Consider the following 27,772-nt stretch of genomic DNA (forward strand, 5'->3'; position numbering starts at 1 on the left):
TGCATTCGCAACACGCGCACCAGCTCAGCCAGTCTAAGCCCCCCCAGTCTGAAATAAGACGTCTTCCTCCCCAATCCGCTCAAGCCTCTGCCTCTCTTTCGCCCTGCACATTTATTTTAAAATGTCGAGATGGCCCATACCCTGCTTATAACTTGAATAGAAGGAGTGTCTTAAATATCTTTAGTGACATTGAAGCATTAAGGGATATCACTACCTTTGATATAGCACAAATTGAATTTATCTCTTCCTCTTCCAACTCTGTTATAGGACTATGGATTCCATCGACCATTGTTGCCAATACCATTTGGCGAGCGAGAATGACTCTGTTTGAAATGGGATTTCTATTGGCACTTGAGCCGACTGTCACCACACCCCAATCTAGGGTCCCCATCCCACATCCACGCATTTATGAAAGACAACAACTTGATAGAAGTGACATCAATACAATGCATGAGTCTCGGATCTTTTCTTAGAATTAACCATCATTGTGCCAGAATACCAATCTTCTGAATCTTGCATGTTGGAATACCAGGGGGAACAATCACTTACATGTTTCCATTAAATCCATGCCTGTAATCTATCACATTTTCACCTTACTTGGCTTTTAGTCCCCCCGGTGTGGGACGGGTATGAAATCTCTTTGCTACCGGCCATTCGAACTAAAGGCAGACCTACTTCTGGCTTACTGGTTGCTGTGCTCCAAAAGGCTGGTCTTCATGTACACGCATGGGCTTCCTTTGGGGCCTAGCTACAACTAGTCAAAATTGATCTGAAAACTGCCTCGCTCGCCTTGTTGAATGTGTACAGAAACCCTGCTGCTTGCTCTGATGATGATTTTTACTGTGGTCTTATTTCATTGTTGGATATTATCAATATGGCGAACATCACCAATTTCACCATCATACTTGGGGATCTCAACATGAATTGTATTACTAACAACCCATATTCAAAAGACAGCTCCCGGTGGATCCACCTCATGAACGAACGCAATTTTATTATGATCAATGGAGCCCTCAAAAGTGATTCACCCCCGCAATCAACTTGGTATCGCAATAACAGTGCAAGTACAATTGATTACATTTTCGTAGATTCTCCTCTGTTCAAATTTTTTCAGGATCTCTCAATCACTGCCTATCCTGGTAGTGATCATAAGCTACTCTTCCTGACTATCTCATGGCAATTTTCTGCTTCTAAATTTTCCTCAGCCAGTTCTGGATTTGCCATCAATTCAGCCAGATCTAGACTGACATGGACAGATCATCGACTAAATGAATTTGAGTCACTAATTCAAAAGAATTTGCATTCAGTGGGTGTTCAATACACTGATATACTTGCACCGTTTGCGCACACCATTTCTACTCGCATGCAACTTCAAACTAAACACCCCCACATCCATGATCAATCGGTTAAAGAACGTAAGACGGAGTTTAGGCGTCTAAAGCGCCAGATACAAAACTCCACTTCCTGCGATCGTTCGCAAGCGCTAACTCATTTGAAAACACAATACAAAAACTGGCTCAAGGGTCATAAATCATTGATGTTTCAACGCGACAGTGAAATAATGCTAAAATCCCTCGCCAACAAAAACTCGGCTCAAATGTGGCATCTTCTACACAATCATGCATATAATAGAGATGCTGACGCACAACTAAATGCTGTAAACGAATCACAATGGATTGTGTATTTCACAAATTTGTATGCTGATGTCACTTTTGACCCAGACTCCTTTCGCTCTGTTAGAGCACCTTATTGGAACCTGATTTTTACAATAGAGGACATTGCCTCAATCATCAAAAAAGCCAGTCCCTCTCGAGCTGTTGGCCCAGATGGCATTTCCAATGCTATGTTGAAATTAAATCCTGGCAGATGGGCTCGCATTCTTTACTGCATCTTTCATGATATAATGCATTCATGGTCCATACCTTTATCCTGGAAATCCTCTATTATCATCCCGATATTCAAAAAAGGTGATAGGTGTTCCCCTCAGAACTATCGTCCAATTGCACTCTTAGATTCACCAAGTAAAATTTTCACTAAACTTGTATTGAGTGAATTTAATAAGTGGACGCTTCAGAATTCATATAGAGACCCGTTCCAGACTGGTTTTATTGCGGGTATGGGTACCCAGGTTAATCTCTTTGCACTGAACTCTATTAAAGCCCAATGTCAAGAGTCGAAACAGTCCTTATTTCTGGCGTTCATTGATTTACATTCTGCTTTCGACTCTATTTCTCGCTCTCTTCTTTTTAAAAAATTAAAACGTGACCATTGTCCGCAAACATTGTTTGATATCCTCTTGGCTCTCCACTCTGATACGTGTATTTACGTTCGACTAAGCCTCGATGGAGCGTTGTCTTCCTCTATCCCCACGGCTCGTGGGCTCAAACAGGGCTGTCTTCTGGCGTCATCTATTTTTAATTATTTTCTTCATGATATAGCCTTTGCATTTCAAAATCTTGGTTCAGACTCTCCAAAAATTAATAATAAACATGTTCAAAGTTTAATGTATGCTGACGATTTGGTATTACTGTCAAAAACTCAGATTGGCTTGCAGAAACTGTTGACAGCTTTTGACTCTTATATTTCTCAGAATGATTTAAAAATCAATACCAACAAATCTCAGATAATGTTGTATCAACCTACCAAAAGAAACAAATCATTCATGTGGAACATTAATCAGGTAAATCTGCTGATTGTCCCTCAATACACCTATTTAGGTATGATATTCGAACTGCGGGGTTCCTTTAAGGCACACTTGGAAGGAGTTTTGAAAAAGGTGACAACGGCCTCGTCACAAGCTTGTTTGATTATGTCCAGATATGGCAAATTTTCTATTCTACCAGCTGTTGCCTATTGGAACCAGCAAGCGGTGCCTTCAATATTGTATGGTCTTGAAACTCTTGCATGCCAATCTAAACTCGTCTTCCACACATGGGAAAGTCAATTCTGGAAAAAGATATTACGTTTACCAGCTTGTATCCCCATTTCGTGGATTAGATATGAGTTGGGCCTTATTTCACTCGAAACCTTATATTTGTGGCGTCTGTGTGAACTTTTCAGAAAATGTCTGTTAGCATCCAGAGATCGTACACTACTATCAGAACTTGCATCTCATATGTTTCATACTACTCAAAAATTCTTTGCCTCGTCGGTCACTCCTGCATACTCAGCATTAAGTAGGGCAGAAGTCTCTCTTGATACATTAATTAATAATCCTGATAAGGCAAAGCAACAGCTGTATGAATTTGATTGGATTAAGACAAACAAATTGTGCCTAACTTACTGTGATGGTAATGTTCTCCGTTTTCCTCCAAACAAGATGAAAACACTCCCTTTCTATCTAGTTAAAGCTCCAGCAGTCCATATCCGCTATGCAATCATGCGTCTACGTTTTAACCTTTGGCCAACCAAACCCATTCTTTACAGACGCAAGATAATATCAGTTAATGATAACTTTTGCCGTTTTTGAGACTTTAGAGCATCTGATCATTGAGTGTCCTGCTCTTACTTCTCATAGACTCAAGTTTATGGGACGTCATTGCCGGCACTTGGGTTTTTTAGAATATGAGGCATGTTGGCACACAATTTTGAATTCTGCGTACTTGCCTATTCAAATTGCAGTTGTCAAATTTATTGAAAGTCTGTCCCTGACAAGTCCAGATGTTTGATTAACAAATTCAATTGAATTATCATTTTTTCACACTCATTGCGATCTAGTTGCTGGCCTTTTAATTTTATGTTTAAATAACTATGGGATGAAACAATGAATGGTCTGCCAGAGATAATTCGTCATCATGTTTATGTTTCCTTATGCGTTTTTTTTTTTTGTGTTTATTCAGTCAGACAATTCTCTCTCAATCATATGACCAGATGTGGTGTTCTGCTGTACACTATTCAACTGTTATGTCATTTTTATCTTTTGTATAATATTTTATCTGTGTTCTGTAACTCTGTTGAAAGGTTGATTTGTTTCAACCAAATCAATAAAAAAAAAAAAAACATCTCGATATTCAGTGCTCAGTTATGATTCCCCACCACAATAACTGGGCAATATGGACCATCCTATCAAGAGTGTGCTTACCTAGCCTTTTGGTAAATGCCCGGTCTAAAGGAATGCCTTGCATGTTTAGAATTTCCAACAGCTGCCACATACATTTTGTATTTTGCGCGCTCATTAACTCCTCAAACACCACAGCGAGTGTGCCACACGCTAGTCAGCAATGACAAGATCCGAGATCATTAATGAAAAGAATAAGTCATGCTAAATTCTCATGACAAAACAGAGTAACTACAAGAATTATTCCCACTAATGGAAAAAAGATTTTTTTTGTTGCAAAATGGTTGAATGCCTCTCAAACCAAAACACGTTCCCCACTCAATTATAGACACAGCGGGCTGCAGAGCATACTTTTAAGTAGTGATGATTGTACCACTCAAGCTCCATATAACTATTTATAAAGCCAGCACTGGTTGTGTGCGATGTGGGCCCCCTCGTAATAGAACATAATCACTCCTATTTAAGCTCATTGCAGCAAAATGTGGCTCAGAATTTTAAAAGTACATATTTTGATGGGGTGGCCGTCCTTAAATGACTGGTGTACCAACATCATCTTCCCCATTAACTTGTGCCAGTTTGAAAGCAACATATTCAGCACACGCCCTAAAAGCGATAAGCAGTGTATCTTTTAGAACGGTTTAGTGGGTTACAGTACTACGATGGGAGGGGCACAACACAACACCTCCAACGGATAACCTTAACTGTTTTGGGCTAAAGGTAATGGGTGGGCGCATCAATAAATCAGTATAGTGGAAGGGGAGGAGCAAGATACCGACATTATAACTATGCTGCACATGACTGTCCGTCAACCATACAGACCCCGGAACTTCCACTGTAAATTATTTTTAAATGAATGCACTAGTCGGAGAAAGAAAGAAGTTTATGGCTTATCTGCTTCCATCTGGTACAATGCTTTTCAAGTGCACAATCAGCTATTGCTGTGCAGCAAGTAACACTCGTGTACACTGGGAACTGAAGGGATTAGATTACTGTCGTTTGGACAAATTCCGCCTTATATGTGTACAAATTATTCTACCCATCGGGAAAAGACATGCAGCATCTGTTTCCCTGGAGAAAAACGAACATGCACACAGCAGGAGCCGGGACACAGTGCAACTATCGGCTTAATTCCTTGGTGGAAACACCAACGCAGCAACTTTTCCCACCGCAGGCCAGCATCGTGATTACATCCAATTCCCGTGGGATAATAAATGTTAAATGTTAAAGGTATTTGTACCGCGCACCTTCACCAACGGAATTGGTCCCCAGGCGCTCTGGCGGATCTGTAAATGATAAGGTGGGATGGGTTAGTAAGGTGAAGAGGGAGTAGGATAGTGAGAGGAGTGGTGTTCTGTTGGCAGCTTCAGCTCGGTATACACCAGATACTGAGCTTTGGTGCAGGTATTGGATCGGTGTCAGTCTGCGTGTGCTGTTGCTCCGGCTTATGTGTTGTTGCAGTGTTGTGATGTGCGTGCGGCTTGTGGTGCGAGACATGGTTGTGTGAGTTTTGAGTGAGATAAGTATGCAGAGTTTGAGGTTATATTGGTTAGTGGGTTACCTGACCTTTAGCATGCTAATATTCACAGTTTTCTCTAAGTGATCACAGTCCTATCTAGAAGCGACGCAGGCCAATGTTCACAGTTCTATCTAGGTGTGGGCATGCTAACATTCATAGGCCCTCATTACAACCCCAGCGCTAAACCATGGCGATATTAGCATGGTTGGTGTCGGTGTTGTAACGAGTCCGCCATGGTGGAATGGGGAAATACCGCCCCATTCCAAGGTTGGTGGGGCGGTATTTCCCCATTTCACCATGGCCCTCCCCCATTCCCATTTTCGCCCCGTAGGGCTCAATGGGACTGGGGAAGGCGCTAAGTAATGTACCGCAAATTGCGGTACCGTAATTAGCACCGAGGTCCCTTTGCGGCACCCTACTTTAACGGCTGGTAAAGACAGCCGTTAAGGTCGGGTCCCACAAAGCGACCTTGTAATCAGGCGTTAAGGGATTAATGGCGCCGACACCTTTCACGGCGCCGTTAAACCCTTAATGCCAGGGTCGTAATGACCCCCATAATGTTATCTAGGAGTGGCGCAGGCTGGTGTTCACAGTTCTAAGTGTGGCACATGCTAACATTCGAGTTTCATCTAGGCGCGGGCATGCTATCCTTCAATCAAAACCTATCTAGATGCGACGCAGGCTAATGTTCCCATTCTATCCAAGCGTGGACATGCCGACATTCACAATTCTATCCAAGTGTGGACATGCTAGCATTCACAACTCTATCCAGACGCGACGCAGTCCAATGTTCACAACTCCATCCAAGTGTGGACATGCTAATATTCATAATTCCAGCTAGGTGTGGACATGCTAATATTCACAATTCTAGCCAGGTGTGGACATGCTAATATTCACAAATCTATCTAAGTGTGGACATACTCAGAGGTTTCTAAGCGCAGACACAGGGATCGAACCTGTGATGCTCTGTGATCGAACCTGTGATGCTCTGTGTCGTCTTACTGCCAAGGCGAGCACGTTGCCCTTGGGCTATCCTCCCGAGACCGTCAAGATGTCCGGATGGTGTGCCCCCGTGTTTCGCATGGCAAATGAAAAGGTAAGCGCATGGCCCGCCCAAAGCTCTAGATACGCCCCCGTGGGCTGGGGGGAGGAGAGGGCAACTACCAGTATTCGATCGATCTCTCGGCTGTGTATAACTAATACAAACATTTAAAGATGTAGTAAAGGAGAGTGCAGAGTGGCATTTTCCTGTCAGGTCTGGCTTCCAATGGGGCAAATAGGGCACACGCTGAGAACTCAAAGACACCCGGAAGTGGAAGTCCTATATTATGTTATTTTCATAACCGTGATACGTACACGTTGTGAACGTGAACGTACTTTTGTTCACCATTAGATTGACATTGCATGGTATTAGTGTAATGGAGGCCTAAGTGGTATTAAGTGATTTAGTCCCAGGAGCAAAACCTAATATTACTGTCCTGTTCATGTATTCGCTGCACAATGTGAATGTTGTAAAGGAAGTCTTTATTTACCGTCTTACCTCGGTTTCCGGAGGGACCTGTACAGATTTTTGACTGTGAATGTCCTGGAGATAGGCTCTGACTCGATGCAGGGTATGCGCTTTCACTTGGTACATTTTGTTTATTCCTCTGCAAAAGATTCGACCACCAAAAATTAGTAGCACTGACGCTTAATGATAATGAAAATTCAAGCAGTACATTTTACGAATGCAATTGGTGCTGATAGAGGATGGGCTCAGGCAACTTACTGGTGCTCAATAAGGAATGGCTCTATATAAGCACCATTATCTTGTCCAAAGTGATGCAAGTTCGATCCTTCTATGTTCATCATCATATGAATGTCATTCGACAAGTCCCATTCTGACCCGCTAAAATCCCGTATTCCAAACGAATGTAATTCTATGTCAAGAACGGAGGCGAGCATTATACTTAACTTCCTTTAATCCGGCAACTCACAGCATTTAAACATTTTATACTTTAAACACAACATTTCGTTTTCTTTCCTTTATGTAACCAAATAAAACTAAACGTTAAGAGTTCTTCCAGAAAACTACAGGCCCCTTGTCTGCTGTAGTCCTGAGGCTCTCCACCTCCACCTATCAGTGACCAGGACCCTTCTACAGCCTGTTTCCTGTGTGGGTTCTTTCCACTTTCTTTTTTGCTGCTCTCATAGATAAGTAGGGGGGAAATTGTTCCTGTGTCTACTTGTTCATTAACTGTATTTAATTAACTGTATCCTCATTATGAACGCAAAGCGCTTTCATACTTTACATGGCAGGTTTGTAATACCTGGTATCTGAATAACTCAGTGGCTCCAGAGCCACCACAAACGCACACTCGTTGTAACGCAGTAGTAGCATGTAGGGCAGTGATACGAGAGTCGGGACCAGAGCCGTGAGCGAATGCGCCCACACTTGGCAACCGGTCCCCCTCTTATTAGGACAATAATGAATAGTTAGTCACGTTCGCCACAAGTGGCCCGCGGGCAAGCTAGGAGCCCCATGGCGTAAACGCGATTCGACGTAGCATGTCACATCATTTCCGGCATCTCTGGCTTTCTCTAACTTTCCGAGGGAGCGCTTTCACAGAACGAGACAGATTGCTCTACCACGCTCGGTGCACAAAGCTTTAGCTTCCCGAACACTGGGAATGCTGCAGAGATCAATAGCACACAGATCAGTGGTTTGGTAAAAAAAGAAAAAAGAAAAAATAGAAAATAGCACACAAAGCTGATGGTCATTTAGCAGCTTGCTGGAGTCCAAGCATGAGTGGCACCAATTACTAACAAGCGTGCTATGACATCAAGAAGCACACCTCCTGAATGGAGTGAAAAGAAATGGGTAGATGACACCCCAATGGATGACAAGGATCTCTCACTCAGTTTCAAAAGAGTCCTAGGAGAATCCTTAACAGTAGCTGTATCCCAATGAGTACAACCCCTCATAGAGTGCCTAGAAGTAATAGTAGCCACTCAAGGGGCAGGTGAGGGAACGCACAGGAAAAGATGGGCAGATAGCCCAGGTGAAGAACCATCAGCTAGACACCGCAGCACTGGGGTTGATCACGAGGGGTGTAAGAAGGCTAGGAAGATACCGCCCTCTTTGCCCCCTCTGAGCCAAATGGAAGTTGATAACATAGTGCCCTGAGAGGTGGTCAACCCTTTCAACAAACTTAAAAAAGCATTCTTGCTAAAGTCGACAGTGCCACATCTCCTACCCCCAACCCCTGGGGTGATTGACATAAGGGGAGATGACGGTGGATACCCCCCTAAGGACTCGGGAGTGGGAGGACCTGTACTTGATGATGACAACACGTGCGTCATGTTCAACCCGGAGGGCATTCGACACCCCAAATTGACAGAGTGGGTGCCATCACCCAGAGTAGCTCTATATATAGCCCAGCATATCAGGAAGCCATTGGACAGAGAAGTGCGCTTCCGTATGAGAGCAGAGTGCCCCGACCAGAGCTGCCCGGTAAATTAACAGACAACCTGGACCTCGACCCCAGGATGGTGACTTTCGTCACAAACACGTCCAGAGACGTGCGCAAGGGAGTAGATCGCGCATGCAAAGGCAGCCAGGACAAGTTACTAGACCTGGCAGGCCCTTTGGGGAAAAAATGGATCTAGCCGAAAGAGATAAAGACGCAGGGGTACCTGTAGACAAGCAAGGGCTCAGTAGCTGGGCACAACGCGCGGTTTGCATCCTAGGTAATGCCAACTTCACCTTCTCATCAGAAAGGGGAAGAGGAGTTATGCTTTAGACAGCAAACTTAGAGATCTAGCTACTTACGAAGCAGGAGAAAGAGCAAAAGGAATGTTGTTTGGAGAGGCATTCGCCAAAGAAATGTCCCAATTTGTCAGCACATTTACAGCACTAGACAAAGCGTAAAGTTCAATAAGGACGTAATCCTGGTTCACAAGAAGACAATGGTGAGACCAGTGATCAATCTGAAGGGTCTGAACAAATGGTTGAAGTACAGACACTTCAAAATGGAGGGAATACATCTCCTCCGGGACCTTCGAGGAAAAGACTGGCTAGCGTTGATGCCTACCTAACCATTCCGATAGCGATAGAGCACTGGAAGTTCCTCCGATTTTGGTGGAACAAGGACGTTTGGCGGTTCAAATGCCTCCTATTCGGGTTGGCGTCGGCTCTCTAGGCCTTCAACAAGATTATGAGGCCAGTAGCTACAGCCATAAGAGAGCGGGTCATCAGGATCATCGTCTACCTGTATGATATCCTCATTCTAGCACAGGACAGGGCCGCGCTTCAGGAACAAGTTCACTGGATCTGTGCCTTAGTGACTTCCCTCGGCTTCCTGATAAACACTGAGAACCCAGTCAGAGCATGGATTTCTTGGGGTTTGTAATAGATACAAAGAAAGCCATGCTCGAGCTTCCTACCCCCAAACTCAGTGCCATCAAAAGGGAGCTGAGGTCAGTGATAGAGAAAAAGAATATTTCGCTTCGCAGTCTAGCCAGGATAGTGGGTCTTCTAGCTGCATCAATTCAAGAGATATTTCCAATGCCCCTGCACTACAGAGCCCTGCAAAGACTCAAGATCAGTCACCTTCAAGGGGGGGGGTGGTATACTATCAAATAGTTACCATAGACCAAGAAGCACTCACGGAACTGCAATGGTGGCTTCAAAATATGGAAGCGTGGAACCTGTACACAAGTATTTCTAGCCGCAATACGACAAGCAAAGGGAAAAAAGGGAGGACAAAATAATACAAGGCCTTGTGTCAATCAGATTGCGCAAGTGCAGGGGAGAGGGAAGGGGAGAAGTGCCAGCGGGGAGGGGAAGTGCAGTTAACTCACAAGTGCAGCCAGCAGGTGGCTCATAAGAGAAAAGGGACTGTAGGGTTGCAGATACCGACCCTTAAGTACTGGGGAACCGGAGGGAGTGCAAGGGCAACTGGACATGCAGGAGCCTGGGCCCGAGTTCAGAGGGGGACCAGTGCGTGGAGCAGTCAAGTGCATCAACAGGGGAGTGAAAGAGAGAAAGTGGAAGCGAAAAAGGAAGGTCTTGAGTTTGAGAGAAGCAGGGCGGCTGTCCACAGGGAGGCCCCAGACGAGGAGATAGATCTGCCCCCAACTCTCTGGAAAAGCGCCTGACCCTCAGAGTTGGAGGTGGATGAGCAGAAAGGTCAAGAAGGAAGATGTTTTGTAAGAGAAGGTTTCTGCTCTCCCCTTTATGTCTAAGCTCCTCGAGCGCCTTGCCTACTCTCAACTTTTTGCTTTCGTCTCATCCCACTCCCTCCTCCCCACCTCTCAATCTGGTTTCCGCCCTAAACACTCCACTGAGACTGCCCTCACCTATGTCCTCAACTCTCTCCTCACTGCTTGCTACGCTAAGCAATCTTCAATTCTCATCCTCCTTGATCTTTCTGCAGCTTTTGATACCGTAGATCACCCCTTACTTCTTAGCACTCTGTCTTCCTTTGGCTTCAAACGCTCTGTTCTCTCCTGGCTCACCTCTTACCTCTCCAATCGATTCTTCACTTTCTCCTGGGGCGGCCGCTCCTCCTCCAGCTCCCCCTGAACTATGGCATCCCTCAGGGTTCCGTGCTAGGACCCTTTCTTTTCTCTCTCTATACCTCCCTTCTCTCCCCAGTCATTTCTTCTTTCGGCATTTCCCACCACTTCTACGCTGATGACACCCAACTATTTCTTTCCTTCTCTTCCTTCACATCTGACCTCCACCTCACTCTTTCTTCCTGCCTCACAGCCATAAAAGATTAGATGTCATCCCACTTTCTTTCCCTCAATACTGACAAGACTGAGGTGCTTTTCTTCCCTCCTAACACTCTCTCCCCTTCTCCCCCTCCCTTCATCCACTTTCCACCTTCCAACCTCCCCATATCTTCCCATGCCCGCAATCTCAGCCTCCACCTCGACTCCTCTCTCTCCTCCAACCACATCTCTATAACCTCTCGAGCCTGTCGCCACCACCTCTATAACATCTGCAAGATCCGCTCTTCTTTCACATTCCATGCTTCCAAACTCCTAATCTCCTCCCGCCTCTTCTACTGCTCCTCTCTCCTCTTTGGACTCCCTGTCTCTCACCTAACTCCCCTAAAATCCATCTACCACTGAACTATACGTACTCTATTTCTCCTCGGCCCTCGAGACTCTATTTCTTCCTCTCTCTTCCAACTTGACTGGCTTCCCTTCCTCTCACAACTGAAATTTCAATTCCTCTGTCTTGTCTACAAATCTCTCCATGACCTGGCGCCCCCCTACCTTTCCTCCCTCCTCTCATTTTACTCCCCCTCCCGCTCTCGCCGCTCAGCAATCCTCTACCTCCTCACTGTACCCCCAGCCCATGTGCCTCCTCATGCTTCCGCTCCTTCCAACTCTTGGCCCCCTAGACTGGAACTCCCTCCCGCTCTCCATCTGCTCCACCCCTACCTACTCATCCTCCCGCCACTCCCTGAAAGCCATCATCTTCACTCCCCCCTGACTTCCCTTCCCTACCCTCCTACCCTTGGCCCCCTCCTCCCCCCCCATCCTCTCTCCTTCCCCTCTGACGTTAAATTGGTAACAAATACTACTTAAGGGCAATGAGGACACCAGATCACTCCCCCTTCCCTTTCCCTCGCCCCTCTCTTCCCCTCCCCCTACCTCAAATCCTACACCGTAACTCCCTTCACCTACCCCCTCCTCTACGCCCTCCATAACTCTCCCCCTAGCTCAAATCCTACACCATAACTCCCTTCACCTACCCCCTCAGCTACCGCCCCCCCTTGTAAATAGTTCTACTTATTGTTCTAATGACCTGTTCATGTTTGTAAATATGCTTCTCTCACTTTTGTACCTGTTGTTATATTGTAAAGCGCTTTGGCTTAAAGCACTATATAAATTCAATAAACAAAAACATAAACATAAAGTTGGAGGTGGAGCAGTCCCAGGCCCCAGAAAGCCTTGTGGACGATGCAGCGGGTCTTGAACTTGATCCTTGCAGCCATGGGGAGCCAGTGAAGAGAGTCAGATACAAGCAAAGCTGGATGGTGAGCTAGGTGTGGAGGACTAGAAACAGGTGGTAAGTGGTCCAAAGAGGAGTTGCAGTTACATATAAACTGTCTGCGACTCTTAGCAGGCTCATTTGCAGTGCACTTTTACCAAAGACAGAGCAAATTGTTGTATACTCCTGAAGATGGACAACATCTCAGCAGTCTGATACATAAACTAGGAGGTACGAATTCGAGGATGCTGACTGAGCTAGCAAAGGACTTCTGGCATCATTGCCTCAAGGGACACATAGTAGGGACAGCCGAGTATTTGCCTGGGGAGCAGAACATAGTAGCAGATTGGAATTCACGATATCTCATAGATTCCAGCGACTGGAAACTGCATCCGATGGTATTCGCGCAGCTGCAGAGAATTTGGGGTCCTTTAGATATCGATCTTTACGCATCCAGATTGAATGCACACACTCCCAGATACTTCAGTTGGAGCATGGATCCTGGAACAGTGAGCACCAATGCCTTCCTCCACAGTTGCACCGAAGCAGTCCATTCCGCCTTCCCACCATTCAGCACCACTGTATTGGCCTCTGCTAATCCAGCCAAAATTGTTCTCCCTTTCTGACAGCAGGTCGGAGGCAAACTTCCCAATTTCTTGTCCCAACTCTAGGTGGTACATTCTGAAAATGGTGAATGCATTCGTTGACGCAGGTGGAGTGCATCATTTGAAAAGCACTTACTTGCTCAGTGATCCATGGGCTTGTTCTCTTTAGCGGATGGTGAAAGGACAGATTGATCAGAGGCCATCGATGCTGATGAGGAGAAGCATGGGAAACGGCCGATGAAATCACAGCCAACTGGACCAAGGGGTGAAAGGCCGTACAAATGCCTCCACATTGAGAATCCTGAATTTAGCAACCACTGCGCACTTTACGGGGATTACTGCATGAAGGAACTTCCACAGTTTCCTAGCGTCTTTTAATACTTCTGGCTGGAGTGGTATGCTAGTCTTATTTTTTTCTGGTACCAACAACATCAGCCTGCACCCCTTCCTCTACTAGAAGAGAGGGGAGCTGCAAACCTGAGCATTCTTTGATCTTCATGATTCTCTTGTGAAACTTTCACCAAGGAAGGAATGTCCTCTGGGTCTTCCACATCACCCTGACACCCAACAGGAGAATAGGCCCTGTTGGTACTTAGGCCTGTGGGTGTTTAACATGGAACAGCACTGAAGGTAACCCACCCTGCATTGCTGAAGGCATTGCTATCCCTGCATGGGACCATAGGGACTAAGGTCACCACTGTGAGTGTGGGGATCTATGATGGTGCATGGTCCAATGAGACCGTAGTCATAACCCCTGTAGCACATAATGCAGCGGGATGTATCCCTGGGATCAAAGGGATCACTTTTCTTCTTAGGTCGGAAAATAACTATCTCATTATAGGCGATATCATAAGGTCTCTGAAACTGGCCAGGGGATAAGCCCAGTTTTTATTGTCAGTGTTAACAGATTCTTTTTAATTTAAGCTAACTTAAGCTTAGAGGTATTATTGGTATTTATATAGTGCCTACCGCCATGGCTTCTAAGCACTGTTCAAAGTCATCAGGATTCCCCCAAGATTGACTACATGAACAGAAGAGTTTTAAGTCTCTTTCTGGATTCAAGAAGATTTTGAGAGTTTTGAAGTTCGTGGGGCAGTTCATTTCACAGCTTGATGTCTAGAGCCTGAAAGGATCCACTATTGCTCTTGATATTCTCACTCTAATATTGGATAAAAACAGAGCATGAGAGGACCTAGGAGGAGGAGAAGTTGAAATTTTCTTTGAAGATACTTAGGACCCATCTTCTGAAGAGCCTTAAATACTAGCGCCAACGCCTTGATTTTGTTAAGGCTAACCCAGGCAGCCAATGTAGTTTCGCAAGAACAGGAAAAATGTGCTCAGGCAGTTGTATTTTGGATCATCTGCAACCGGTTTAGGACATACGTGGGTGCACCAAGTAGTAAGGCATTGCCATAGCCAACTCGAGAGTTAATAACGGCTCGAAGAGTGGAGAGGTGCAGCTTGATGCTTAGGGGTTGGGACGCCCAGAGGTTCTTTCCTCTATTCTGTCCGATTAAGGAAAGCCCTGCTGAGGTCCTGCTTATCCCCAATCAGGAGCGCCGGAGCGGGGGGAGTATGTCTCGGCTCGACAGACTGAGTAGCTGCACTCACCCCCAACCCCATGAATTACTGGTTTCTATTTTTCTCTCTGAAATTCACGGGATGCTGAGAGTCACATGTGAGATCTTGAGGGCACAGCAATTAATGCCTGACTCGTTAGGCTGCTCGTGAGTTCTTTGCTAGTTAGCCATAACTTTTGATTTCATAGCGTGCATTACTTCACTGCTGCTTATTGCAAGTGTATTTTGCAAAAGTGTTTGGTTTTATTACCTTGGTTATACTGTACAGCACCATGCTACCATGGTGTGTGATCAATGTGTGTGATTAATGTAAAGGCATATGAGCATATGAGCTGTGTACAGCTGCCACCCCCTGCTTATTTAATCCTAGCCTTTACCATTTCATTGTCATTTTGTTACGTAGGGCACCCTTTTTTGAATAATGACACAATTGAAACAGCGCCTCTTAACCTATTTCTGGCAGCAGGGGGCAAATAAGCATTAACGGCTGGTCTTTTGAACTAATTGCAAGGTGGGAAATGGTCAAAAGGAAAAGCACTGTGTGGCTCCCTACTGATCCGAAAGGAAAGAGGAAGAAGGGTATGGAGGAAGGAGGGTGAAGAGGTTGCTCTGCACCTTCAGTTAGCTTGGCTGCTAATAAAGAGAAGAATTTAAGTCACCAGACCATAAATACCCACACCTACACACTAGTACACCCCTTCTATGTCCTTATCCCTTGCCACCGTTCCTCCAGCATCTGCACTAATAGTAGAGAGCAATGTGTCGGTCATGGATACACCAGCTTCAGAGCCATTTTCAGGGGAGAAAGGTTTCCACAAAAATGTGGTTCATTCATCAAATAGCCAGAATAGAGCTTCTTGGAACCTCCCTGACCCTCCCCTTTTCCCTGAACTCCCCAGGGCGCCTTTTCAGACAGCAGGAAAACATTTACTGGCTAGAGCTGAGTTACATGGCTAGCTACGCCCATTACCGGAGCTCTGTGTTGCAGACTTTTCAAACTCCTTGGGAGGAGGTTGTACTCTGGTCTTTGGCCAATACTCAGCAAGAAACTGGGGAATGATAATGATGACTGCAACCTAGTTCCAGTTATGGTTCTATGTCGCCTGCAACCTAATCCAACTCTCCAGCTTTAGACCCAACATAGCCTGATTCATTAATCAAGAAGGAGGGCCATATTAACAATGCCCTGGGCTCAAACTCCAATATGACAACAGAATATACAACACTGGAGAAGATACTTGGGCCGTCAGAGGCGGGTCTAGCAGGTTTTGGCAGATCACATTAAGTGTGCAGAAAGCTAGGGTGCTGTTGAGCAGCGAACGGATGTAGTCGAAATCCTGATAAAATATCCTGATCATCGGCTGCACATCTTTTAAAATGCAATTAAATTGAACAGCGGAAGGTAGTGGCTACACAACGATTCAACTCCCAAAGAAATTAGAACCTGGAAACCTTGGAGCGACCACCGAAAAAGTACAACAGGGGTGTGCAGTGCCATCTTGGGTGAGATCGTGAGGGGCACACAGCAAGCTAACAGCTATCTACGCGCCAGGGAGCTGACCGCAAGTGGGCAGAACGCTGACATAGACTTGGACCCCCGGCAAGACCTAAGAGTGAAACCTTGGATTACATAAGAAATAAGCCTGGGAGCTACGGAGGAGGAGCCACAAAGTGAAAGGGCTCTACCCACTGTACAGATCGACTGCGTTGCCTGCCATCAGAGAAGAACAGCAGACGATATGGTCGGACCACAATCACCATGTTTAAAGCTACAGACAACACAGAGATATAACAGCGGTTTGGAAAGGACAACAGAGGCACCCAACATTGACATTCTGTGGAGTGGAAAGGTCAATGAACTGAGGCTCCAGACGACCTAAAAGTAGGCCTTGCTCGCTGAAAGTTAGAGGGGGAATCAACACACACCTTCTGGGCAACAAGGCACCCTGACATTGGAAGCATCAAATCTACTGCCCCAGCTCATAAGGCTGCTAAGGAATTCAAGCAAAATTCAAGTAAGATCTTCACTGAGACTGTTAAAGGGAGGAAGGGGCACCTGCAATTGCGGAGTGCGGAACCTAACGGAGAGGGGCTCCAAGGAGAACACACTGATATCCCAGTTAGTAATAGTAGGGAGTCACTCACGGATTTGCCAAAGAACAGAGCAAGGGCGATATGGTTACTAGGGCCCAGAAAAGGGGTGCCGCTCTAGAACTGTTGAGGGGTCAACCAAGCCTCTGTTTGCAGAGATATTATACTCCGTACTCCTTAACACACCAGATACCTGGTCTATGCACTATTGACACCATATAGGGGAAGATTTGGGGTGAGTTTTATATACATACCCATTAGCAAACATACAATAATTGAACCAGAACGATGGTGAAGGACAACAAAAAATTGAGGTTTACGTGGGGGTCAAACCAAAGGCAGCTAAACAGACCCCGGACCGGCAAGAAGGAGAACTGGGAACGTTGACGGAGGCTGGCAGGGTGACGCTGGAAACCCTAATGACAGCCATACAGGACTCGAGGAAAGATCTTCCGACCAAAATTCAGGAGGTCAGGGTGGACATATCTTTGGTGCGTGCCGACCTCAAGAAAGTGAGCGAAAGGGTAACAGCGGCGCAGCAAAGGGTCAGCGACCTGGAGGACGTAGTAGACACTATGAAGAACCACCTCATGGGCCTGGTGGGAGCAACAAAGGTCCTGGAGGACAGAGCAGAAGATGCAGAAGGGCGCTCACAAAGATGTAACATTCGGCTGATAGGGGTGCCAGAACGTGATGAAGGCGATAGCACCGAACTACATGTGGAGAAATTGATATTAGACAACTTGTGTACCCGAGGCCTTAATAAACTATTCAGGGTTGAGAGGGAATATAGAGTGCCGAGATGCCCGCCCCCTCCAGGTGCACCTCCCCGAGCGATAGTAGCGAAACTACTCAACTCCAGAGACCGGGAGGTTATCCTACAGGAGGCGAGAAAGATTGGGAACATACAGAAGGACAATGCAAGGATCTTAGTATTCCCTGACTTCAAGCAGGAAGTGCAATGACGAAGGCGATCCTTTGATTCAGTGAAGCGAAAGCTCCAGGAGCACAGCCTGAAATATATGTTCTTCCCAGCGAAATTAAATGTGTTGGACGGTGCATGGTCCTAGTTGGAAACAAGCCACAGACAGAGGGAGAACTCAGGAGAGCAGCGAGGAAGAGGAACAGAAAGTCTGATGGGAATTTAGTCCTCGGAATGACTGGAAGGTGGAGATAGAGTGAACTAATGAGACTTGCCATGGAGGTCGGATGAGTAGGATGCAAGGAGCTGGTGAGGAATGTACGAAACAGGGCCGAAATTGAGGCCATGCCCTGGACTGCAGTTCCATCGGCACGAAATCTGCAGGGGAGGGGCAGCTGGAAGGAGTGGTCACATCACAGTTCTCGGGGTCAGCCAGTGGCAGACTAATGCCACAGATTTGGGCAAGGAACCCTAGACCTAAAAAATAGTTGCAGTGTTGGGGATAGGGGAGGGAGAGTGAGGGGAGGTGAGGAAGGTGGAGCGGGGAGGGAAGGGACTGGGGGCACGATGTGTGCACATATCAGGTTTGAAGGAATTTGTTGGGGTAAGGAGGGAGGTGGGAAATGGGGACGGGTAAGATATTTTGTTGGGGAAGGGGCAAGGGTAGGGAAGAGGGAGTAGGCAGGGGGGACGGAGAGACACAGGAAGGGGGATGGGGAAAGGAAGTTGGACAACATGGTTATAGTTGGGAATGTTGTTATGCAGAGAGGGGGAAAGGGAGGATGGGGCGGGGAAGTTCAGGTTCAGGTAAATACAACATTCAGATGAAGCAACAGAGAGTGACACGCTCAGGGACAATAGGGGGACAGGGAGCATAGACAGAGGGGGACAACACTTCGAGGTTATAGAAGGTTGCCAGTGCTTCCTAAGTATCACTGCGGAGCTGAATGGTGATTAAGATAGGGACTTGAAACATCAGAGAATTGGGCAATAGGAACAAGCGGGCCAAAGTGCGATCTTTCTTGAAGAGACATGGGATCCAGATAGCCCTGCTACAGGAAACACATTTGGTGGGACCATTTCTGGAAGAGATTTGAAGGAAATGGGGGATTAGGGGGGTGCTGGTGGGGTCCACAGTCCCGTCATATGCCAGAGGCGTCCTGATCTGGGTAAATCACAAGGTTCCATTGCAAATAATATCGACAAAGGGGGATGCAGAGGGACGGACATTCACAGTAAGGGGCAACCTAGAGGGATGAAGCATTTGTATAATAAACACTTATGCCCCCAACACAGATATTGAGGACTACTTCCAGGCAGTTATGGCAATGGTGGCTACTGATAGAGCTGACATTATTCTTTGGGGAGGAGATTTTAATTGCCACCTAGATCCAGCATTGGCAGATCCAACACAAACACAGCATTTAAACAAAAATCGAACAGGTCTCGAACCAGGGTGGTATCCGAGTTAGATCTAGTGGAGCTGTGGAGGGGCTCACATGGAGAAGACAGGGAGTATTCCTTTTTTTCACCAGTTCACCGGTTTTATTCCAGACTAGACTATATGTTCGAGGGTAGGGAACGCGCACACCGGGTTGAACATGCAGAGTATTTAGGCAAAGTAATATCAGATCACGCTCCACTAGTGACGCAATTTAATGGCATCCCGAGATGCACGGCCATACCAACTTGGCGACTAAGGGCGTAATTGCTGGAGGATGGGGCATTTAGGGCGACCATAAGGGAGGGATTACTGACTTAAATAGAACACAACAAAGGGCAAGTAGAGGAGGTAGGTATGATGTGGGAAGCACTGAATGTGACCATGAGGGGGGTTTGCATGGGGATTAGAAGGACCATGTCAGAGACCCTGAGGGAGTCAGTGAAATGAGTCAGAATCTTAGAGAGTGCAATGGCAAGAGGGCAGGGAGTAGGGGAAGAGTTAGTTACCACATTACTCAACCAGGAAGATTACCAGCAGGCATTGACTAAATATGATCAGAGTCAATAAACAAGGAAGAAATACGCGGAGGGGGACAAAGCTGGGCACCTGTTAGCGTGGATCATACAGAAGGAATCTCCCAGGGGTGCCATCACAGAGGTATAGAGATAGAAACGTACGATATACGATGACTCAGGAAATAGGGCAGTCACACAACGGCAAATCAATGAGGTGTTCCAAACATACTACAACGAGTTGTACACTAGTGAGGGCATATTTAACAGAGAGGAAGTGGAGGACATGCTTGGGATAGCGCAATTATGAGGCCTGACGCAATAACACCAGGAGGAACTGGATGCTCCAGTGAAGGTGGAAATAGGTAACTCACTTCGGTCAATGCAAAGAGGCAAGTCACCGGAATCGGATGGGCTGCCGGTGGAATCGTATGTCACCTATGCAGACACACTCATTCCGCTGTTGAGGAGGGTGTATGTGGAGGCCTATGGGAAGGAAATCCTCCTTGATACTATGCGAGAGGCACTGATCACGGTGCCAGTAAAGACCCAGAAGGACCCAAACTACTGCGACTCATATAGGCCCATTTCCCTTATTAACGTTGTTGCTAAAATACTAGGGAAGGTGCTAGCAATAAGATTATCCAGGGTGGTACCGGATCTTATACATCCCGATCAATGCAGTTTCATGGGGGGGGGGGAGGAATACCTCCATGAACATCATGAGGTTACATTGCCTAATGCAGCAGGTCAGGGACTCACAGGAAGAACTGTCAATACTAGCATTAGATTCCACTAAGGCATTTGCCTACTCAGTGGAATGGCCCTGGTTATTCCGAGTGTTGAAGGCATTTAAATTAGGGCCAAATATTCAGAGATGGAATAGTCTACTATACAGTAGCCCAATGGCACAGTGAAAACAGGGGCTTGGATATCGACACAATGGACGCTGGAGAGGGGAACAAGACAGGGGTGCCCAGTATCCCCAGTACTGTTTGCCACGGCATTGGAACCATTAGCAGGATACTTTCGACATTACGTATCAGACACAGGAATAATGTTCGGGTATCATGCATAATATATTGCTATACGCGGATGATGCATTGATATATGTGAGTAATCCAGCGGATAGTGTCCTGATAATCCTAGAAGTGTTACACAATTTCAGGCGGCTCTCAGGCTTCTTAGTAAATAAGGAGAAATCTTTGTTATTCCCACTGCTGGCCTTACAGGGGCGACCAAAGGATACACTCCCCATTGCGAAGTGAGGTGGGAACTGGGGTCCTTTCGCTATTTGGGGATTGAGATCTTTCATGATATGGAGGACAATTATTTATAACACGGGTCGAGTATTGAACAGGAAAGGCGATTCGGTGGAATTTTGGAAAACGGTACCACTGTCCCTTATAGGAAGAATAGCAATATGTAAGATGGGGGTGCTACCGAGACTATTGTATTACTTTATTAACATACCATATAAGATCAAAAGAGTTTTCTTCAAGATGTTACATTCAAAGATTGTGGAATTGCTCTGGGGGTCGGGTCACAGACGCATAGCCATGGACACACTACAGTATTCAAACTCGGACGGGGGACTCACTCTTCCAGATTTCTAAGCTTAGTATAGGGCGGCACAATTACAGACAGTGACACATTGGAATAGATCACAGGAAGGGGACCTGGCGAGATTGATACAGGGAATTCAGGAACATAGGGTGGGTGGTGAATTGTTGTGGGGCCCGGTGGGGAAGATGGGCGAAGACTACATATACACGGATAACACTACTGGGGAAGCCTTACAGCTCCGGAATGTATAGCCCAGCTCTACCTTTGGGGTTTGACACTGTGCTTTGGGAGACGGTGAGGGGTATGGGTGTCAGTACATTGTACAGTAAGGGCTGCACTACAGTGGGGGATCTGTATCGAGGGGCGGTCCTCATGCCATTTGAGAGGTGGAGACAAACGTACGACATGCCGAAGCGCACATTTTTGAGATATGCGCATCTGGTAAAGAGGTTAGCGGAATTATGGATAGACACCCCAACGGAACCAGATACGAATCCCTTATTACAGCAGATGCTGGAGCTAGAAGGGAGCAGGGAGGCAAACTCCTGACTGTACAAGGAATTAGGAGAACAGAAGCAGAGACCAGACCTGGGTGATAAAGTCAAATGGGAAAAGGGTGTGGGTGAGGAAATGCCAGAGGAGAAATGGGCTAACATATGGGAATAGGTCAAACGAGCGTCTTGGAATGAGAGAGTTAGTTTGATCCAGTATAATTTCCTACACAGGGTATATATGACCCCGTCCAGATTTCATGCTATTGATTCAAAGACCTCTCATTTTTGTCTACGGTGCGGGAGAGCATCAGCGCATTTTCTGCATATGGTCTGGGAGTGCCCAGTAGTTCAAGTTTTCTGGAAAGGGTAATGGTAAAACGAAATAGCTGGCTACACAGTACATATCAGCAATTTTCTTGACTCTGTCTCTCCGAGCCTGCCTCTCGGAACCAGGAGCACCTGCGAATTGAATATTCTGCTAAACCGCACTCTGCATCTGCCTTTTCTCCTCATCGCGGCCTCCCCCACTTCTGCAGCCGTTGGCCTCTTCCCGCTCTCCTGCGACAGAGGGCTTTAGGCTCCGCTCTCCCCAGCGAGCGAGGTCTCCCCAGCGAGTGAGGGCTCGTGACTCCGCACTACCCAGATGTTTTCCTGCCTCCCAGCTCTGGCTCAACAAAGACTGCCTCCGGCCCGCACCTCCTCGTGGACTATCAGCCTCCCCCACTCTGCAGCCGTTGGCCTCTTCCCGCTCTCATGCAACCGAGGGCTTTGGGCTTTGCTCTCCCCAGCGAGCAAGGTCTCCCCAGCGAGTGAGGGCTCCGGACTCTGCGCTACCCAGGTGTTTTTTCCTGCCTCCCACATCTGGCTTAATGAAGGCTGCCTCCGGCCTGCACCTCCTTGTGGACTATCAGCTCTTACCCTCTACTGCTTAAAGTGCACAGCGTATCCACATAGCCTGCGCTCTTGCCGCCTGCCGGGACTGCGACACATCCTCACGTTCCGGAGGTGACCGCTTTTGACGCGGCGGGATCAAGGTGACAACCCCACTTGCGGCGATCTGATTGAGCATTGAGTCTTATCCCTTCTGCTGCACCTCTATACCGCAGCCCTCATATTGAGGCGTTTCCGCCTCTTTGTCCACTCTAGTGGTGCCGGAACTGTGCTGGAACGGGATCCTGAAGCGGCTGTGCCGCACCATCATCACGATGTTGCTGCTCCTGTGACTGCTCTGGAGGTGCCTCAGTTTGATCCGTGCCATTGTTTTGCGTGCCAAAAGCAACGTCTGTGCAGCAATATAGCCACGCTCTGGTGGTGCCTGCATCGTACCTTGCCTTTGTGAACCGTACCACACGCGGCCGGTGTGCTGCATTATAATCTGCCTTCATCGAACCTGCCATTGTAATCCTACTACACATGGCGGCTGTGCACCAGCTCACGTCTGCTCCTGAGGCCGCTCTGGGGGTGCCTGCTTTCAACCATTGTGGGGCTCACTAAGCATACCACTTGTGACTGCCTAGTACAAACTTTTACCCCTTCTGTCCGGATCTCCGTTCCCTCCACACTACCGCAACTGCACTAAGTACAGACATTGCTTCTACGACCGCTCTTCCAGCCTGCTGTCTTCCTTGATGCGACCCTGACGACTGCGCAGGGTAGAACTTAACCTGCTACCACGGCTGCTTTGGGGTAGGCACCTGCTCCATTCACAATGCAGCCCCTTGCATACTTATAATACTGTAACTTTCATTCACTGCTCCTGGGAGCCCTCGCTGTACTAGCCACTGAACCTGCCCATCCCGCCTAGCCTCGGGGCTCCCTCCCTGCTTGCCTACACTGCTCTGCTCCTGCACTGTCCCCGCCTGTACTTGTCAAACCGCAACTCCTGATCCCTGATACTAGAGGTTACTGATCCCTGATAATGGAGGTTGCTCCCTCCTACCCTGAACCTGCCCACCCCCACCCAGCCCCAGGGCTCCCTCCCTGCCTACCTGCCTAGCACTCCTCAGACCTGACCCTGCATGTACCTGTAAAACCACAACTCTTGATCCCTGTTACTTGAGGGCTCCCTCCCCTATCTACCTACCACCAAGGGTCGTCCGCAGCAACCTAAACCCACCTCAACAGCTCACTCCTTCACCCTGACCCAGCTGTGCTCAGCTAACAGCATATGAACGCTCTACTGCCTAGGCTACTCATCCTTCCCTGATCTACATATGCCTACTGGACCTCTGATAACACCCTGTTGCCGAGACCGCTCACTCTTCCTCTCTATGATCTGGAGTGTCCTCCCTTCTGCGACGACCGCCTTGTTCCAGTTATATTCACCTAACAGCTTTTAAACACTTTGCCTACAAGGCCACCACCAAGACCATCTGCCTGCTATCACTTCCCCTCTTGTCAGGCGCTTTGTCTGTCCCCTCCCTCCTCCTCGCTCACCACCTTCTCCCCTACCCCTTCACCCCTTCCTCCTCCTCCTCCTCCTCCTCCCTCCTCTCCTTCTCAAGTCTCCCTCCATGACATACCCCCGTCCCCCTCCTCACGCCCACCCTCTTCATCCTAACCTTATCTACCCTCCCACTCTCAAACCCTCCAGCTTCATAAACATCGCCCTCTGGAATGCCAGATCCATATGCAATAAGACAGCTGCGACACTTGACGTTTTCTTTCGTCTCAACCTCCATTTCCTTTGCATCACAGAAACCTGGATCCCTCCCATAAATACCACTGTCTCTGCTTCCTTCACCACCCCTTCATCCTCCTTCACTCATGTCTCTTGTCCCTCTGGCGGCGGCAGCGGCATTGGTATCATCTATCATCCTAAATTTCTCTCATCTACCCTTAATCCTTCTCTCTCTCTACCTTCTCCTCCTTCGAATATCTTTTCAAACCCTTCACCTACCCTCATGCTATCTCTTTCTTAATTATTTACAGACCACCTGGTCCCCTTTCTACCTTTAATGAGGACCTAGATCACCTCCTCTCTCTCATCTCCCCCTCCCCTACCCCCTCACAGTCCTTGGAGACTTCAACCTTCCCCTCTCCAACCACTCTCGAACCTCCCCTCTCCTCTACATTCTCGACTCCTATCTCCTCTCTCTATTCACTACTCCTCCAACCCACTCCTCTGGCTCCACTCTTGACCTCATCTTTACCTCAACCTACTCCTCCTCACCTGTTTCTTCTCTGCCCAATCATCTCTCTGACCACGCCTTACTCTTCTTCTCCCTTACCCACCCACCTCCCTCTCCTTCCAACCCCTCTCCCTCTTTTGTCGTGACCTCCGCAACTTCAACCCTTCTCTCTTCCTCAACTCCTGCTCCTCTGCCCTTCCACCTTTCCCCGACTTTTCTTCTCTCTCGGCCAATGACGCCCTTTCCTCACTGTCTTCCGCTATCTCCTCCAGTCTCGATCATCTTCACCCACTTACTCCCTTCCACCCTTCTCGCAAACCTTCCCAACTCTGGCTATTCCCTCACCTTCTGTCAATGTGTCGTCTTCTTCGCTGCCTTGAATGATGTTGGATCAAACCCCCTAATCTGACTAACCAATCTTCCTATTTTTCATATCACTCTCTCTATTTCTCCTGCCTTGACTCAGCTAAGCGCTCCTACTACTCTAACCTTCTCCACTCACAAGCCTCCCACCCTCGTCAAATATTCCAAACCCTCTCTCGCCTCCTCTCCCCTCCAACTCCTGATCCCTCTGCCAACACTTCTCTCTCTCCCTCTGACTTTGCAAACTTTTTCTCATCCAAAATTCAATCCCTACACCAAAATATTCTCCTTTCCCCTCCTATGCTCCTCCCCCACCTCCTCCTCCCCTAGCCCCACTTGCACTTCCAACTTCCCTGCCCCCACATTCAACCACTCTGCTTGCATGTCCAACTTATCCCCTGTCACTACACTCCATCTTGCGTCTCCCTTCTCCTGTCCAAATCCCACCCTACTGCTGCCCCCTCTGATCCCCTCCCCAATTCTCTCATTCCTAAAATCTACCCCAACCTCATCCCCTACCTAACCTCTTTCTTTAACACTTGCCTTTCCTCTGCCACCTTTCCTTCTACATTCAAACAGGCCACTATTATTCCCATTCTGAAGAAACCCTCTGCTAACCCTCTTCTCACTTCTAACTTTCGCCCAATCTCGCTTCTCCCCTTCCTATCTAAGCTCCTTGAGCGCCTTGCCTATTCTCAACTCTCAGCTTTCGTAACAACTCACTCTCTCCTACCTCCCTCTCAATCTGGATTCCGCCCTAAAGACTCTACTGAGACAGCCCTTACTTTCGTGCTCAATTCCCTCCTTACTGCTCGCTATGCTAAGCAATCTTCTATCCTCATCCTCCTTGACGTGTCCGCTGCCTTTGACACCGTCGATCACCCCTTACTCCTCAGTACCCTTTCCTCTTTTGGCTTCAAAGGCTCTGTCCTCACCTGGCTTTCTTCTTACCTATCTAATCGTTCCTACACTGTCACCTGGGGAGGCCGCACACCATCCAGCATCCCATTGGACCACGGTGTCCCCCAAGGCTTGGTACTAGGCCCTTTTCTTTTCTCTCTTTATACCTCCCTTCTCGGTCCCGTCATCTCTTCCTTCGGCATTTCCCATCACTTCTATGCTGATGACACCCAACTTTTTCTCTCCTTCTCCTCCTTCTCTTCTGACCTTAATCATTCCCTATCTTCCTGCCTTACAGCTATAAAAAACTGGATGTCATCCCATTTTCTCTCCCTCAACACAGACAAAACGGAAGTCCTCTTCTTTCCTTCTAACACTCTTTCCCCTACCCCTCCTCCCTCTATCCACTTTCCCCCTTCCTATCTCCCTATCTCCACCTCTTCTCGCAACCTTGGCATCCACCTAGGCTCCTCCCTTTCCCTCTCCCATCACATTTCTCTCACCTCTCGTTCCAGTCGTCACCACCTCTACAACATCTGCAACATCAGGTCCTCCCTCACGTTCCACACTTCTAAACTCTTATTCTCTTCACTCATCTTCTCTCGACTCTTCTACTGTTCCTCTCTCCTCTCTGGACTCCCTGCCTCTCATTTGACCTCCCTCAAGTCCATCTACCACGCCTCTATTCGTACTCTCTGCCTCCTCGGCCCTCGTGACTCTATTTCCTCCTCACTTTCTCAACTCGGCAGGCTTCCCTTCCCCTCCCAACTTAAATATCAATTTCTCTGCTTGGTCTTCAAATCTCTACATGACCTTGCTCCCCCTATCTCTCTTCTCTCCTCTCATACTCCCTCTCGCTCTCTCGGCTCCGCTGACCTCTTTCTACTTACTGTACCCCCGTCTCCTTGTGCTGCTTCTCGCTTCTGCTCCTTTCAGCTTCTGGCCCCCCTACATTGGAACGACTTACCTCTCTCTATCTGCTCCACCCCCACTTACACCTCCTTCTGCACCTCCTTGAAAGCCCTTCTTCTCCACTCCCCCCCTTGACCTCCTACCTTTTCTCCTCCCTTCTCCCCCATATCTCCCCTTCCCTTCCTCTCACAGCCACTCGACTCTATATCACATAACTGAACTTTTCCCCTTCCCTTCTCTCCCTTCCTTCTCACTTTCCCTCATCTCCAATATCCAAGGAAATTGCTCTACATATTGTTACGCTGGTTTGTCTCATGTTTGCTAACTTGCTTCTCCATTATTGCATCTTGTTGTTTTATTTTATATAGCGCTTTGGTGTAAAGCGCTATATAAAATTAATAAACATAACATAACATATGTTTGCACTCCGGAGATATGCATATGGGGACTAGTGCCCGGGGGGAAACGAAAGAAACAGAAGAAAGCCATGACACGATTCCTATTGATACTAGCCGAACGGTGGATAGCACTATCATGGAAACACCCCAAAGGTCCATCAATACAACTCTGGGTGCAAGACTCACAGCGATGTGGGATGGAGGAAGTGGAAGTGAGGAGGAGAACTGCCATTACAGCCTTGCAGGCTGAGGTGCTGACTCTTAGATCTAGATGCTCCACCCTGGAAGACAGA

The 27,772-nt window shown here is 47.4% G+C and overlaps 1 protein-coding gene across 2 annotated transcripts in view; it reads right to left on the bottom strand.

Moving 5' to 3' along the window:
- Window positions 1–27,772, bottom strand: part of TOP6BL (TOP6B like initiator of meiotic double strand breaks) — a 1,011,792-nt gene that overhangs the window by 176,595 nt on the left and 807,425 nt on the right. For both annotated transcript variants that reach the window (XM_069643061.1, XM_069643062.1), the window contains one exon: window positions 7,114–7,222. In XM_069643061.1, coding sequence (XP_069499162.1) covers window positions 7,114–7,222 — 109 coding nt within the window. The remainder of the gene's footprint in view (window positions 1–7,113; window positions 7,223–27,772) is intronic.

This window comes from Ambystoma mexicanum, chromosome 2p (assembly GCF_040938575.1).
Source record: "Ambystoma mexicanum isolate Mex_15411 chromosome 2p, UKY_AmexF1_1, whole genome shotgun sequence".
In the NCBI taxonomy this organism is placed as follows: Eukaryota; Metazoa; Chordata; class Amphibia; order Caudata; family Ambystomatidae; genus Ambystoma; species Ambystoma mexicanum.